This window comes from Dunckerocampus dactyliophorus, chromosome 7 (assembly GCF_027744805.1).
Source record: "Dunckerocampus dactyliophorus isolate RoL2022-P2 chromosome 7, RoL_Ddac_1.1, whole genome shotgun sequence".
Taxonomy (NCBI): domain Eukaryota; kingdom Metazoa; phylum Chordata; class Actinopteri; order Syngnathiformes; family Syngnathidae; genus Dunckerocampus; species Dunckerocampus dactyliophorus.
In genome coordinates, this window is record NC_072825.1 from 15192749 (window position 1) to 15210519 (window position 17771).

A 17771-nucleotide genomic window follows, 5' to 3' on the forward strand; every position below is an offset into this window, starting at 1 on the left:
ACGGTTGCCAACAAAATGACACGTCTCATAGCATCTTAGATCACTCCCTTACCAAGCCTGTCTTCGGTCGACTATTCTTGCATCTGTGTTTACACGCTTTGCCTAGCTGTCACTGGCTGTTCTTTACATTGGTGGCAGCTAGCTACCTAGCGTTATCCGCCTAGCTTCTGGTCTTCGGACTCCAAATGTGACTTTTTAAAACAGTGACATTTTGTTTTTAAAACAAACAAGCAATGCGGTTGGTTCGGAGCTTGTTTTTGTCCCACGGGGAAGCCATAAGTGGATATCACATTCCTGGGGTACGTACTAACTTTTTCAAGTGTCACTGAACAACTTTACGATGTTGTTGTCATTATACTAATTATGTCTTGCCCTCAAAACACTATTTGTGTGTGGGTGTTTAATGAACACAAACACACAGTGTGTCCAGCCTTATGATGGTGATTACTATCACAGGGCTCTTCTACCTCACCAGCTGATTTTGAGTAACGCACAAAGGGTCAAAGAATATTTGCCTCAACTTTTAGTCATTTTTTGTTATAACTATTGAATTCAGACTTTATGCCTTTATATGATGAGCACAAAATAGACGATGGTCACACTGTTTGAGTGGAGATCTGCTTGGTAAATAAAGTAGTGTACAATTTAAATGTTGCCATTAATAAATAAAACACAAACGGTTAACAGCTCTAATAATGATGAACGTTGGAGACCACTGCAACCCGGACACTGAATTTATTCTGTTTTAAGTTGAGCAGGACAGATTTCTATTTAATAAAGATATTTTTTGTATTACTTTATTGTGTTAATTTAGTTATGTTAAGCTACAAAGTAATTATTGAACAGTTTATTTCCCATGAATTCGTATTACTCCAAAAAATGCATCAAATTAAATTCACGTTTGTCTCAAATAATACAAAACTTGTTTCACACAAACGTTTAATATGAATATAACATTAATATAATTAATATATATTCATATAATATTAATATATCCAATCCAATCCACTTTGTTTATATAGCACGTTTTATAAACACTGTTTCTAAAGTGCTGCACAGACTAGCAAAACCATAAATAAGTAAAAGTAAAAATTACTACAGTAAAAACTAAAAGAGCAAATAAAAATAGTAAAATATTTAAAACAAGAAGTAAAAACAATAAACGCAAAAAATCCACAAAGTAGGGGAAAAAAATAAGTAAATAAAAAACTAAAATAAATAAAACTATTAAAACTAAATAATAAAAAAGACACAGAGGACCGCACGATTCACGCCGAGTTAAAAGCCAGAGGAAAAAAAGTGGGTTTAAGACGAGACTTAAAGCTTTCAATTGTGGTGGCCGTTTTTGCATGGGGGGGAGAGTGTTCCATACAATATAATACGTTTAATATGTACCTATTTGCCAGGAGCCCTTGGAATTGTTGGAATTGGAACGGCGCCCCTGGCCAATAGCACTTATCATAAAAAAATGTACACTTAATCCATGTGATCGGTATCGGCCGATCTCATTCATGGATGATCGATATCCAAATCGGCAGCATAAAACCTTGATCGGAGCATCCCCAATACCAATATACCGAATAATCCTGCTCTGTGATTGGCTGGCGACCAGTCCAGGGTGTACCCTGCCTCTCGCCCAAAGTCAGCTGGGATAGGCTCCAGCCTATCCATCCATTTTCTATGCCTCTTATGCCCACTAGGGTCATGGGGGTACGCTGAAGCCGGTCCCAGCTGAGTTTGGGCAAGAGGCGGGGTACACGCTGGACTGGTCACCAGCCAATCACAGGGAACATATAGACAAACAACAATTCACTCTGCCAGTGTACTGTAGTGCGTCTGTGTAGGCTCTCAGTTGTACAGGAGTTGTCCATCGAGGGAAAGGCTTCTTGAAACGTCATCTGTACTTCTGTGAAGAAGGTGTCGAACGTTTCGCTCCTCATCCGAAGAGCTTCACCAGCGAACTAATAAGTGCTGGTAGCCTAGGCCTTAAATACAGTAAGTCTTGCAGTTACTGTAGTTAGCCTTGCAAATGAGGTGAAGCCAGGGCCGAGCCAGAACAATAGATGCTAACGAGCCAGTATCAGAGTCGTTCATACCCAACTCAGGGAGCGACACTTCCCTTTTATCGGAGGTGCTAATAGCAGGAGAGGATTATACCACTACTCCGCCCAAGCTTAGTGTAAGGAACCAATAGAAGGAGGGTGTTGGCACACCAATTCCGCCCACTATTACTGTATTCAGGGCCTAGGCTACCAGCACTTATTAGTTCGCTGACAAAGCTCTTCGGATGAGGAGCGAAATGTTCGACACCTTCTTCACAGAAGTACAGATGACGTCTCAAGAAGCCTTTCCCTCAGTGTACTGTAGTATTCATGCAAAATAATATTGAATAATAATATTAATATGGGCCTTAGCTGTTGTCACATTTCTCTACTTGATGCTGCTAATTAGCTGATCCTGCATTGACAGCACCACTGCTGGTTGCGGCCAAGTAGTGCACTCCATTCAAGATTCATCATTTCCACACAATCATCTTAACAAGCAATGCATTGACTGCTCAGGTCATGGCCGTGTCAAATTAGATAAACCGAACAATCCATGTTCTCAGTTCAGCACATTTCTTTATCAGAGCCATAAATTAATAGTTTAATAATCAGAATTTTTCAAGTTATGGACATTATGGGAACAGAGTTCTGTACACAGCCACAAGTAATTAAGATGTCATCCTTTTCCCTCACTGACTTGACCCTGTCTCACCTTTTTCCTGACATGTCTTTACTTACATCTCCTCCACATCATCCCTTTGCCTTCCTCTCACTCCCACTCTGCTCCTCAACTGCCCCCGCATCCCCCACACCCCAACACCTCCCACACGCCCCTCACCAATGCTCCATGTCTTCCTATGACTCTTTACCAGGAGGAGAAGAGAGGCTCCCCAGAGGGCCTGTGGTTCGTTCCCGCTGCCGCCTACACTGGCTTAATGAGGAGCCTGCGGGAAGGGGTGAGTGTCTCTGTGTATGTCTCGGTGTGTCTGTTTTTGTGTCGGTGTAGCTGTGACTAAGTCTCGCTCAGTGTGTGTGTGTATGTGTGTGTGTGTGCGTGCGCGCGCATGTGAGTATGTGGCAGGGGATCCCTATGAACAGTAATGATGAGGCAGCTGTGGGGGCCTAAAGCGTTGTTTGCCAGCTGCAAGTCAAGGGCATACAGAGCAGTCACACACGCACGCACGCACGTACACACACACACACTCATACGCACACACTTACCTGCATCAAACACAGCCCTTTACTGCTCAGCAGCCTGACCTCAGCAGCAATTAGGACCCTCCAGACACGTATACAGTAGATTGCATAGGCAAAAATATTGAGATTAATTTCTTTTTGCCCTCCTTTTAATGTTGTTTTTTCTGCTGCACATCTCATCTATTATTTGATTATAACCTCCCTTGTATCTGTGTCTTTCACACTGAATCAAATAAATCAAGCTGAATCCAAAGTTGTTTTGTAAGCGAAACAAAAATGACCAATACCTTTTATACTGTTAACTACACAGAGAAAACTTCAACGTCTGGATGGGATGGATGTAGTATTTTTTTCTTAGATAGTCACCATAAATGTGTTTTTTTCTTTTTTAAATTTTTTTTAAATCATTTTTTTAAATAAAAAAAGTATAAAAAAATAATAATAAAAAATAAAATAAAAAATAAAATGCTTTTTTTTTCCCAAACTTTTTATATCCACTCCTGATGAAAATGTTAAGACCAGTTGAAAAATAGTTAGAATTTACATTTTGCACTGTTGGATCTTAAGGAGTTTTTAAGTAGAACTTGACAGTGCAAAAAGAAGAAATGGGAGCGAGACAAAAAAAATTTGAGGAACCAATTTATTGCAAACAACCATTAAAGCAGGGGTCTCAAACTCAATTTCACTGGGGGCCAGTGGAGGTAGAGTCTGGGTGAGGCTGGGCCGCATCAAGTATTGGGAGTAAGGCTGGGAATCTCAGGGTACCTCACGATACGATACAATTCACAATACATGGCTCACAATAACGCTAATATCTTACGCCGTAAGACCGGGAGGGTGACCCTAGACTCTAGACTCTAGGGCCACCCCTCCCCTGGTCCATGTGATAACACCACTGTTAGCTCAGTGTTGGTGTTTACTTGCCCTTGTAAGTATATAAGTAACACTGAGCTTGCCCGGATGTTGCGGGCTGCAGTTACACTACTCTTTGATGTCTAGTCGCGGGCCGCAAGATACGATTTGGTGGGCTGCAAATGGCCCGCAGGCCACGAGTTTGAGACCCCTGCCTCTCGCAGCACGCCATTGCTGCTGAGTTTTTAAACTTCTTAAAAGATCCTCAGGGTTACGGAACAAAAAAGTCAAGTGGTAGGCCCAAAAAATGTTTCTACTTACCGCCATAAAGACTTCACGGACCGCCAATCGGATCCTCCAGCTCAGGGCAGGAGGATCCAATTGGCTGTCAATAAGACAAGGGACTATCCTTGGCCCAAATGAAGGTTGTTACTGGTGCTGAGTGCAGTCAAATAACCCTTAGACGGCATCTGCGAGAGATGGGTTTTAAGAACAAAAAACATTTTCAATGACTTTTTACAAATCAAACCTGCCCGAGAAATTCTCGAATGAGAAAAAATGTAACCTTGACGGTCCTTATGGCTTCCAACGTTACTGGCATGACAAGGAGATCCCACCTGAGATGTTTTCCGCGCGACACAGTGGAGGGCCCTCCGTCATAATCTGGGGTGCGTTCTTCTTCAATGGGGCGTCAAATTGCAGCTGGGTCTGTAGAGATGTTGCAGAGGACAGCAGGGGAATACAGGAGAATGACTTGGTTTTTCAACAGCACAACTCACGTTCACAAAGCCCACCTGACAAAGGACTTGATCAAAATCCAGTTGAGAACGTTTGGGGATGGATAGCAAACAAAGTTTGCTACAATATGCAAAAACAAGAAGGGGGGGTGAGACAAAACACATTTGGAGCTTGTAATTTAAACAAAAAACCTCAAACTGAAATAGGCTGTTTATCACCTGATCAAAAGTATGAGTCCACAGGCTATAAAAGCCCAAATATGCTCCAAATGTTCATTTTCTGTCAGGCATTCACACGGTCATGCCCTCCTGACGGCTAAAGCTAAGAAGCTTTCTCTTTTTGAACGTGGTGGGATTGTGGAGCTGCATAAGCAAGGCCTCTCGCAGTGTGCCATTGCTGCAGAGGTTGGGTGCAGTAAATCAGTCATTCTACATTTTTTGAAAGATCCTGAGCATTATGGAACAAAAAAGTCAAGCGGTAGACCCCCCCCCAAAAAAATCACACCTGCGCTGAGCCGGAGGATCCGATTGGCTGTCCATCAAGACATAGGGCGGTCTTCAACCCACATTAAGGCTTTACTGGTGCCGACTGCAGCTTCAGGTGGTGCAGGGTCGTCAAACGGCGAACGCTTACGTGCAGATGTTGCAGCGGGCATCCCTCATGATTGAGGGCCCTCGTCTGTGTGGTAACAGCTGGGTTTTTCAACAGGACAACGCTGCAGTTCACAATGCTCGCTTGATGAAGGACTTCTTCAGGGAGAATAACATTTCTCTTTTGGACCATCCTGCATGTTCCCCTCATTTAAATCCAATAGAGAACATTTGGGGATGGATGGCAAGGGAATTTGATAAAAATGGCCATCAGTTTCAGACAGTTGATGCCCTTGGTGAAGCCATCTTCACCACTTGGAGCAACGTTCCCACGAGCCTCCTGGAAACACTCGCATCAAACATGCCCAAACACATTTTTGAAGTGGTTAACAAGAACGGTGGAGCTACTCATTACTGAGTCCTACTGGGAACATTTTTTGTTCTGGTTTGGATAGTTTTTTGTTATTTTTTGAAGGATAGTCCTAAACTTTTGATCAGCTGGGAAACAACTTATTTCAACTTATTTATTGGGTTTTTTTTGGTTTAAATTATAATCTCCAAATTTTTTTGTCACCCCTTCTTGTTTTTGCATATTGTAGTTCTTCTTAAAACCCCATTAAGATCCAAATGTGCAAAATGCTAATTCTAGCAATTTCTATCAAATTTTGATGAGGAGTGTATATATTCACCACCGTAGAATTAACACCGCCGCCACGAGTGGCTGCCTTTCAAGCAGCTCCGTTTGTTTATTCAAGCACATTTTTATATGCCATGAGAGCGACGCCCTGTATCGGTGTGATTTCCTGTCATTGATATCGAGGCGGCAGAGCCGGGACTAAGATGAAAGTCAAGCGGCTAGCAAGAAAGTGGAGATTCAAGCCTTCGGTACCTTCCATTATCATGGGAAACGTGAATTCACTACTGAGCAAGATCGACGAGCTGTCAAGAACGTCAAGACCTTCAGGGAGTGCAGTTTATTTGCGCTTCACTGAATGGCTAACAGCTAGCATCCCACATGCTAACGTGAGGAGCTAGCCGACTTCAGGGCAGTCAAAGCGGAGTCTGTGGAAAGCGCAAAGGAGGTGGGCTTGCACTGTGTGTGAACAAACTGTGGTGTCATCCTGGCCATGCGAACATTACAATGTCCGTCTATACTGCATTTTTTTAAATATCCGTTTTCATTAGTGGGGAAAAAAACGCTACTGATATCTAACGATATCGCATTTTTATACCAGTATCAGGCATCATACATCCCTAGTGATTATATATAAATTATATGATTTCAGTGCCATGTAGTTACATTTTGGGACATCAGATGATTTATCAGATTTTACACACCATACAAATTTAAATTATTATTTTTTATTTATTAAAAAAAATAATAATAAAAACAAAAGTTAGATAAGACTGGGGAATTGTAAGGCTGAGAGAGGGAGTAAGGAAGGACATGTATGGGTATTTTTTTTTGTGTCTCAGAGGTGCAAGGGGTCTTACTGGAGTGGCCCACCACAGCAAAATGAATATAGATGAAACTGTGGTCTGCACAGTTGTCAGCTTGTACCTACTGTTGCTTCATTACCACTGGGAGGGGAGTAAGGGGGTATATGAGGGGGATGTGACAAGAGCACAGAGAAGGGTTGAAGGGAGGAGAGGGGAGGTTGACTTATTTATCGTTATTGAGCTGTGAGAGTATGCTGAGTACACACACACACACACACACACACACACACACACACACATACTGTACGTGTGCTCACACAGCCTAAGGGACCAGACCCCCATCCTCAACTTGTCTTTCTCTTTCTTTCTTTTTCCTCTCAGCATCATCACACCTCTTTCCATCATGCATCTCTCTCCCTCATCACCAGGTTTGTTTTCTCATGGATACACAAGTACAGTACAGTCTTCCCTCGCCACTTCACGCTTTGACTTTTGTGGCTTCACGCTATCACGGTTTTTCAAAATACATTAATTTAAAACATCATTAACATCATCGCTGTTTTGTGATTGACTACGGGTTATCATTGGTCAAAACATCCATCCATTTTCTATGCCGCTTCTCCTCATTAGGGTCGCGGGGGTATGCTGAAGCCTATCCCAGCTGACTTCGGGCGACAGACGGGGTACACCATGGACTGAGCACCAGCCAATGGCAGGGCACATATAGACAAACAACCATTCACACTCACATTCATACCTATGGACAATTTAAAGCCGCCTATTAACATGGAAACCCAGGTCTTCCCGATCTATGGACTGTGACTGTATGGCCAACATGCTAACCACTAGACCGTGCGGGCTAGTCAAAACATATGCATATTTAATCAAATTGTAGTTTTGGCCTAAATTAAGCATTTACAAGCATAAAAATGGCTAAATGAACTAGATGGCGTGTGAATGCCCAAGCCTAATGAGGTGGAGGAAAATAAAAAAGGGAATAATAAAAGGAAAAAGGGATAGAAGGAAAAGCATGCTAACGATGCTAACATGCTAACGTTAGCATGCTACCACTTAGCATGAACGTAGCACCTAACCCTAACCCTAACCCACCCTAACCCTAAACACTAACGCTAATCACCAAATGTTGGAGGTTTCATGAGTAACAGTAAAAGACGAGGAAAAATGAATCGTCTCCCAACGACGCGAGTCGGCTCTTCTAGTTTATTTCAAAGATCTGGCTCTAAGAGCCGAATCGTTCATGATCGACCCATCACTAGGTGCAGCTTAGGAGTGAGAGACATCTTAGGAGGGGCACCTGAGGGAATCTTCAAAGAAAAGGCCACCGTATGACGTAGACGAAAAATTTTTGCAGAAAAAAAAAAATCTCCAATGGTTTGAACATTCTGTCTTGGAGGTGGTCCGAATTGGTTGAGAAATGTGAGAAATATGGAACTTTGAAAAATTCCCCATTCATTTTCAACGGGGAAAAAAGTGTGGGGAATTGTGGAAAATCTGGAACTTTTTTGAAAAAACAAAAATGGTACCTAACTATTCTCGAATGAGTTGAATAGTTTGATGCTTGAATGGTGTGAATTGATTGAAAATTGAAGGAGGAGTTAGACGTAAAAAAACGGCGGAATAATAATAATAATAATAATAATAATAATAATAATAAAGAAAAAGGAAGTACCTGTACTCTCTGATAATGTGACTCTCCCAGTGCTAACGTGTGAGCTTTTGGTATGTCTTATTTATGTCTAATATGTCTTGTTTTATCATATTATATATACTGTATTGGGTAATACGAGTGTAAAGCTTTAAGTTATTTCATGTCTAGAGGACTCTAAAGTTAAATAACGTATTTAGAAAGTCGGAAACAGGTTTTCTTTGCTCTAACTATGAAAATATTCCATTAAAATACTCCATATACTGTAAATAAGGAATCTTACTTTGCGGAAATTCACTTATCACAGTCAGGTCTGGAACCAGTTGACCTCGATAAAAGAGGGATTACTGTAGTTGTTTTGAAAAATGGAAACGCAGCTATGATGCCACTATTAAGTCAACATAATTTCATGTAAGGGGGGTGTTTTTTTTTCGGACTTCTGGCACAGTGTGTATAGATTTATTGACATCGGGTTAACATTGTGTGTCAGCTAGCATAACATTTACATTGTGTTTTCATTTATACGTTATTAAAGTGGGCTGATGGAGCTTGTACAAAGTGGCTAGTAACTTGCAAGTAATGTTAATTGTCATACACCACTATAACTGTAAAGTCCATAAATATGATACACCTCTGCCAACTGAGCATATCCTATAATGTACACCGTACTACCCTGTTTTACCAGCGAATACTTGGTACTTTCACCCAACTGTGTGTCCGTTCCTGGTCGAGATGTGTAAAGGCGTATTGTGTCATTTGTTCCTTCTCAGTAACTATATGATAGAATGGAAATGGACACAGGACACAATGAATGGACAGACTGCAGTACTTAATGAAGGAGAACTGTACCAGACAAATTATATCAAACTCAAATCATTACATTGCTACAGACAGTTTGGACAAGTAATGCATGATGAAGATTCTGACTTGCAAACAGCACTTACTGTATATACTATTTGTCAACTTGACTAACAGCCCACTATTTGTGGCATGGGTAAACATACATGTTCAAGATATTAACCGTGCAGCATATGTTAAGACATGAGTGTTGAACTTCAGAGCTGTACTTATTCTGTGTGTAGCTTCCCTGGTACAGAGAAATTCATGATATCACTATAGCTCCAAGCACATATGCACTGGGGTGCACCCGTTCTGAAATATGCAAAGCAGTGATTAAAAACATTATTTTGCAATGGTTATTATTGTGTACATCATGTATGCTTTACCCTAGGGATCGCAGCGAGCAGATGGTCTCAGCCTCTCCCCAAAGCTGTGTACAATATGTTTTGATAACAGAATGAGCAAGCAGTATACAATTCATACCTGCAGGGAATTAGAGATAATACCTTGATTGATTAACTCAGGTTACAGCCAAATCACACCTACAGTATAATTAATTTGTTGCTAATGGCAATCTCATGACACAATGCACCTGGCTAGGTGCCCAGATAATGCATCATATTGACACAATACCAAATGTGCTTCCTGCCACATGTTTTAGACCATGTTTTTTCTTTCAGCAGTGTTTTGCTGTGCTGGAGACTGAGGCAGACATTGATTCTTGCTATGTGAATCTGTGGCTTAAATCAATATTAAAGACAACAAGGTTGTTCTCCCAAGCAGTGAATCACAGAATGTTCGTCAGCCACTGTTTTATTCTAAATGTTTTAACCATTCTGTTATACAGTAATCCCCCGTTTATCATGGTTAATTGGTTCCAGACCCAATTGTGAGAAGTGAATTTTTGCAAAGTAGGATTTTGTATTTATAAATAGAACATTTCCATAGTTAAAGCATAAAACACCTGTTTAATACCTTCTAAATATAGCTTGTAACATTATTATTGTAAAGTCGTGGCATGGTGATAAGTTGGTGATGACCTCAGGATGCAGAGTCAAGACCCAGTGCAGGTAAAATTATCTATTTTTTATCAGCCGTCGAGCAGAAAAATGGAAGCTTGCAGCAGGAACATATAACAAAACAAAGGCAAAGCAGACAACAGCCGTACGGCAAGCAGGGACCAAACACGTTCAATGCTCAGACACAGAAAGACACCACCGGCTGAACTAAATAATCAGAAACACAAATTACCAGCAAGTGCGAGTAATTAAAGAAGTAAAGGTGACCAAGAACTGAACAGAACAAACACAGGAAGAACTACAAAAGAAGGCATAAAAGTCAAAATAAACAAACTGTCGTGCAGGCTACAGTACAACACAGAGCGTGACAGTACCCCCCGCCCCCCAAGGATGGGTCCCAAACTACAGTCCAAAGTAAAAAAGAGGTAGGTGGTGGGAGGACCGATGGTGGGTTGCTGGCGGAACCCCTCCGGAGGACGGCCGGGGAGGTGAGACCAGCGGAACCAGCAGAACCCCTCTGGGGTAAGGCCGGTACGGTGACCCCGCGAAGCCAGCGGGACCCCTCCGGGGGACGGCCGGGATGGTGAGGGAAGCGCCCGGGCACAAACTCCTGGCGGAGCATGCTGGCTTGAGGAGAACACCAGGACAGGAACTCCAGGCAAAGCAGGAATGACCGTGTGGAAGACAGGGAAGGCTGGCGCATAGGCTATACCTGGACAGGAACTGAAAACGGAGCAGGCTGACACATGGGCTGAGCCTGGACAGTCACTGAAGAAGGAGCAGGTTGACGCGTGGACTGAGCCTAGACAGGAACTGCAGACGGAGCAGGCTGAAGCGTGGACTGAGCCTGGACAGGAAGTTAAGACAGAGCAGGCTCGCGCATGTGCTGAAACTGGACAGGAACTGAAGATGGAGCAGGCTGACGTGGAGTAGAATCAGGAGACGTCTCGTCTGCCTGACGTGCCCGACGTCGGCGCGGAAGCAGAAGGAGCGAGCTGTGCGTCCTGGCTTGCAGGAGACGGATCGCACTGTGCATCCTGGCTTGCCAGTGAAGGAGTGACCGGTGGCTTGGAGGAGGGTCACCGGTTCTTCCCGCTCTGACCTGCAGGCAGGCTCCGGGAGCACCGGGAGCTGAGCAGAGGAGCGTCAGAAGCTTGTGGGGCTGAGTTGCAGGAGTGGAAACTCATCTCCTTTTAATGTTGCCCTGGGGGCTAAACCGATGTGGATGACGAGGGCAGCAGTAAGTCGTGCTGACATTGAGCAGGGCCCGTAGTAGGCTGTGCCGTGGGCCAACGCTCAGGAACAGCATGTGGGTGCAGCACCTTGGCATTTCATGTCAAGGAGGGAGGGAGTGACTGCACCTCCGAACCGCATGAATGTATTGCTGGAGTGAAGACAGTTGTGCACTCGCGTTGCGAGCGGGCTGGTGAGCGAGCAGCGGCTCTTGAGTTTACCTCCATGGGGACCATCTTGCCGTAAGGACCCTTCACCATTGTCTTCCGCTCCTGCGGCGTGAACCATGCCTACAGGGCCTACAGGGACCAAACAAACACGTTCAATGCTCAGACACGGAAAGATGCTACCGGCTGAACTAAATAATCAGGAACACAAATTAGCAGCAGGTGCGAGTGATTAAAGAAGTAAAGGTGACTGAGAACCAGACAGAACAAACACAGGAAAAACTACAAAATAAAGGCATGAAAACCGGAACTATGGCATAAAAGTCAGATTTGAGTTTCATCTTGGTGGGGTTACAGCTGCAATATTAGTTTGTGTTTTTATTGGGTATTATTGTGCTTGTTATGAGATCATTGAAACCATTTTCCCCATAACAGGCCCTATTCAACTACGAAACAGCATGATTTATATATATATATATTTTTTTGAGGTGTGAAGTGGTGAGGAATTACTGTACATCCAGAGATGCCCATCACTGTTTTTGGAAATGTATTCATTCATCTGGATATTATTCATATGAGACACGTTATAAATAAACGCTGACCACAGCAAATAGGAAGGTATACTGTAGTATGCCTCTTACTGTGTAGAGTTCACTGAACTTTGAATATTACACTTTAATTACCTGAGGTACTGTATTGTGTAAACCTTTCAACCCTGCAATGAATTGCACTGAAAATATTGTGGCTATTGTTCACTTATGTTGAAGGAAGGTGTCAACTCATCATGTTTAATTGAACTGTTAATGATGTGTTGTTGTCTTTACGCAAAGACAAAAATACACCTTAAGGTTTTTAACAGTATGCTACTGCTTTTACAATCTGCCGTGGGTTGTGACAGCTATGCCCCAAAAATGTCTGCATAAAGTGATGGATTAAGATCTTACTCTGTGGTTATCAATCAGAACTGTTTATTGTAACTTGTTTTCATGCAAATCAGGATCTGTACTGAAACAGACTAGGTATGTTTTGGTCTGTTGTTGTATAGTAGCATAGTCAGGGTGTGGGGGTAAGGCATGGTGGACTCAAGCGCAGGAAAGGTTTTTGCTCAAAAAGGGTTTCATGAAAACTATTAGGCAACTCAGGACGCAAAAAATACAAAAATGCAAAGTTCCAGTTTGTGAAGTCCAAAACATACAGGACAACAAACATAGGGACATGCAAGGGGCAAGAAAATAAGATCTTGGAGCAGAGTTGCTACAAACGACACTCAGACAAGGACAAGACAGAAAACGGAACTAAACACAGACTAATTTCACAACAAGACACACTCACGAGGGACAAGAGAGCTGTTTGGAGGAAACACGGGGGTCAGGGCGTGCATGACACAGGAGCCAATCCCGACATAAACAAGGCTATAAACCAGAACACAAACAACAGAACGTGACAGCGAGGTGTTTGGAATATTTTGCTGTTCCCATGTAGCTGAATAAGCTTCTCAGAACACAGATTAGCCTCCGCAATGAATTTCATGACACAGGTTAACTTCCACGTTGTAATTTCTCAAACTAAAATGGAAAATATAACTAAAATAAAGTAAAACTGCTCACCCTTTGAAAACCCTTGACATGTACAGTATTGAAGCGGGAGAACAGGAAGGTGCTTGCAGTGCATAACTGTCTCTTAGTGACATTTTATAGGTGTTGTGTGTGTGTGTGTGTGTGTATGATCAAATTAATTTGAATGGAATTAATTTTGTAGGAAGTCTTTTCTCTTTCCTGTTTCAGTACACTGTTTTTCCTGTGTTGTGGTTATCATTGCACTTTTCCTCTTTGCCATCACTGGTGGTGACATGACCAAAAAAAGAAGTATTGTATTGGATCTCATTAGACTGAGCAGGTGTCTATTTTGTAGTCCATGAGTGAATATGCAGGATATTATTATGAGTTCCAGTCTAATTAGGATGAAGGATTTTGTTATTATTTTATATTCATTATTAGTGTGAGCATTGGATGTAGCCTCCAGTATATTTAGTGTGTCTCATGAAAATGACTGAATGTGATGAATGTAAATGCAGTGCCACACGATATTTAGTACATGACAGCAATGAGATACAGTGCCAAGGCCTTGTCAAATGCGCTCCAGGCAGTGTGGTTTTGATGCATTCTTTGACCTGCCAGATCACCCCTGACTGCCCCTCTACAGCTGTTGAGATAGTTTTCCTCATTTATAAATAAAGCACTGGAGAGAGGGTGAGAGATTGTTGTGCTCTAAGGGCACCCGTCCAAAGAGAACACGGTGGTTTTACCAGCGGAAGACAGAATAGTGGGGGGATGGCAGGGAGTGACAGGAGAAGAGAAGAGGAAGAAGGATCAGTGTAGTGGGTGAAGGGGGGATTGCAGGGAAGGAGTTGTATGGAGCGAAAGGCAGGTTTTCAGGCCAAGCTCAAGCTGCAGGAAATACAGTAGTTTATGAGTGTGAAATGCTGCTTGTGCTGCCTATGTTCAAACAACTATTTGTGTGTGCATACTGTATATACTCACATAGAGGTGGTGAGTCAATTAATGATTTACTACTGTATCCCACAAAGGAAAGGAGGACAGAGCGAGGCTGATTAAGACTGAAGCCACATTTGAACCATCATTAGGTATGCAGCACGTCTAATGAGTTCCAGTACAAAAGTTGTATTAAACCATCAAAATGATTGTTATTGTTTTTGTAATTTGCTGTGGTATAGAACTGCACTTCATCATACTGAGACATGTTTCTTTTGTTATTTTGAATATTAATATAACGTACTAGAGGTTGACTGCACTGCAGACTGCAAGTTCAAAAATAAACTTGTTGAACTTGCCGTCTTGCATGGGTAATATAAAAATTAGACACTTGTTTTATATTACCCATGTAATAAAATAATAATCATAACAATCATAATCATCATCATAATAATAACATGGGGTACCGTGGCCGTATTCCCGCTGAAACCCAACTCAGAACCCCTGATGTCACTTCCTGTCCACACGTGCGGAACACATTTATTGCAACACACACGAGCACGAGTCTTATTTATGTCTTAAATGGCTCATGTTCTCTGATTGTATTTACTATATTGGGTAATACGAGTGTAAAGGTGACTACATGGTTATTTTATGTCTAGAGGGATCTTATGATAAAACCCATATTTACAATGTCATAAACAGATTTTCTATGCATTAACTATGAAATATTTAATTTATGATTAAGGAATCCTACTTTGCGGAAATTCACATATCACGGCCGGGTCTGCAACCAATTAACCACGACAAACAAAGGAGTGCTGGAATGTCCGGAAAGCCTCAGAAACCCAGAATTTATTGTTGGTACCTCACAATAATGACTGATATGTTTTCAAATGTAAAAATACAGATAATTCAAACCCAGTATACTGACAGAAGTTATGGAAGTTGGTGACCTCAAAGGGAATATTGTAATCACTTTACGTAGATGGCCTTGAACACAGCTGCAGGTTATATGTGTGTATATGTGTATATATGGTGAAGTTGATGATGAAATTACAAGGCGCATTGGAAAAGCCTGTGCTGCTTTAGGACGTCTCTCCAAGCATTGGAAAAGTTAAAAGATGTACAATGCCTGTAAAAAAAAAAAAAAAAAAAGTTGAGCTATACAATCACTTGACCCTCTCTGCCTTGGTACAGTATATGCTGCTGAAAATGGGAAATTGGGTGCCTTTCATAACCACTGCCTGTGTTACGTGTGGCCAAAGCCAGTATACAGTATCCTAAGATGCAGAGGGGAGTCAGTCCATGTAACAAAACTTTATTATAAAAAGTGTCCACAATGGTAGAAAAAGACCAATGTACAGTAAGAAACAACAAAGTACAACCGGAACTAGTCCCGGGGAAAAATACAAAAATGAATAAAGACGCTGCTACACACGGAAATGGCAGGAAATAAATCGAATCTAACAAAAAGTGCTGCTGAGAACCAAGCAGGAGCACAATAGCCAAAATGCTATCAAAAGCCACTGTTGGAGGTAGCCAATCAGGGAATCAAAAAAGTACTCCAAATACATGCATGTCAGACCAGGAAGTAGCGAACAATCAGCAAGCATGAAATTGGGAGGAGCAGGTAGCAGGCGAGGAGCAGGGAACAGTCTGGCGACCAAACAGCACAGCTTCAAAAGGGCAAGATAGGCAGAAAGGCAGCAGCAAAGCACCAACACAGGTCATATGACAGCCTGTGCAACATCATATTCATTAGGGCTGCCAAAAATAGCGCGTTAACAGCGGTAACTAATTCATTTCATTAATTACGTACATTTTTTTAGTGTAATTAACACATACGAACCAGAGCATGCACGCGTCTTTGACGTGCGCTAATGACGGCTGATGGAAGCAGAGTGGAGCGTCCCCACACAAGTCACATGGTCACATTGTAACTTCATTCTGACCTGAACACATCAACAGCAATACAACTCCAATACCACACACTGTATGTATCCAACTCACACGTCTCTAGTCCGTTCATCCTGGGAACGACACTTCCTCATTCTCATTGCAAGAACAGGAGATGCATTCAGGGAAACGCCGAACAGCACAAAAACGGCTTTATAATGTGCGTGTGTGTGTGTGTGTGTAAATAAACAGGACGGTAAAGAAAAACATGTAGTGGATATTCTTATCACTCACTTCATAACTCTTAATATGTACTGTATGTACAATTTGCTATGTTTACGTACGCTGGAATACACTGAAAACAAGTACATTTACTTTAAATTACGTGATGTCTTTGAACACAACTCCTCATTGCTCATAATAACACGGTTTAAAGTGTGATTCAAATGTTGTGTTACTTTTAAAAGAGACTAGTGTTACACAGATAGCTTTTTTAGACTCGTGTGGTATCTTTTAGCTCGACTGACACAATGAGTTCATTTGGAGCTGTTAATACATACAAATATACATAATCCTATCCTGCCGTTTATCTTTCTGTTCATTAAATACAGTAAAAATGGGCATGTTTCAGACATATTTGCTCATGGTGATTAATCATGATTAATTAATTTAAAAACTGTGATTAATCCAAAAATTTAATAAATTTTATACATTTACATTTAATAAAAAAATAATTTAATAATTTATTTAATCATTTGACATCCCTACTATTCATTAATTCCTTTTCTACCACTTATCCTGTTCAGGGTCATAGGTGAGCTGGAGCCTATCCCTGCTGACTTTGTAGGAGAGGGGTGTACCAGTAAACAAAAGTTCAACTTTACAATCGCATCCTCCCTGTCCTGGATAGTTCACAATCACACGGTTTTGTAAACTGTGTACCTTTCATGGCCACTGCCTATGTAACATACTGTATGCTCATCATTAATGTTCCACCATGTATCCTGAAAAATATTCATTCCGTGATGGCGTGTGAAGTCACCTTTTGTACCAGACTCATTGTTGTGTTTGTGAACGTTTAAGCTAACCTTATTTGGGTCAGATTGTTCTTCATTGCACCTTTTATAGCCAATGTCACTCTTGTATCCGTTTGTGTGTTTGGCATCTTCCCCATCTGTCAGTTTGCTCCACTTCCTGTTGCTCTGTGAGCTTTCCTTCCTCTGTCTCTTTTCTTTGAGGATATTAGCGGCGTTAGATGTGATGTCTGAGGATGATAGATGGTGTCTATGTTGCTGCCAAAGAGGCGCATTCAAAACCAGGTGCACTGCCTTCTAAAAGGGCTGTAATTACAGGGGGAAACCACATCAGACACACGTCTGTGCGTGCATGGGCATACACACAAATCCCGTATTAAGTCATGTGATGTGGTTTTGCTGTGATGTGCATCTTCCTCTGCTCGAGACGCTGAGACCAGGTGCAAAGATGTTGGCATATAAATCTACAGTAGTACTACTGATCGACACCACTTTTTTGTCCATTCTCTGAGCATTACCAACTTTATTAGGCACGTGTTCAAACTGCGTAAATATTATT

General features: G+C 41.8%; 1 protein-coding gene across 1 annotated transcript in view; it reads left to right on the forward strand.

Annotated features, from left to right (window-relative positions):
• The window catches only part of ulk4 (unc-51 like kinase 4), a 103315-nt gene that overhangs the window by 21286 nt on the left and 64258 nt on the right, over window positions 1-17771 (forward strand). Inside the window, exon 19 of the mRNA XM_054781063.1 lies at window positions 2918-3001. Coding sequence (XP_054637038.1) covers window positions 2918-3001 — 84 coding nt within the window. The remainder of the gene's footprint in view (window positions 1-2917; window positions 3002-17771) is intronic.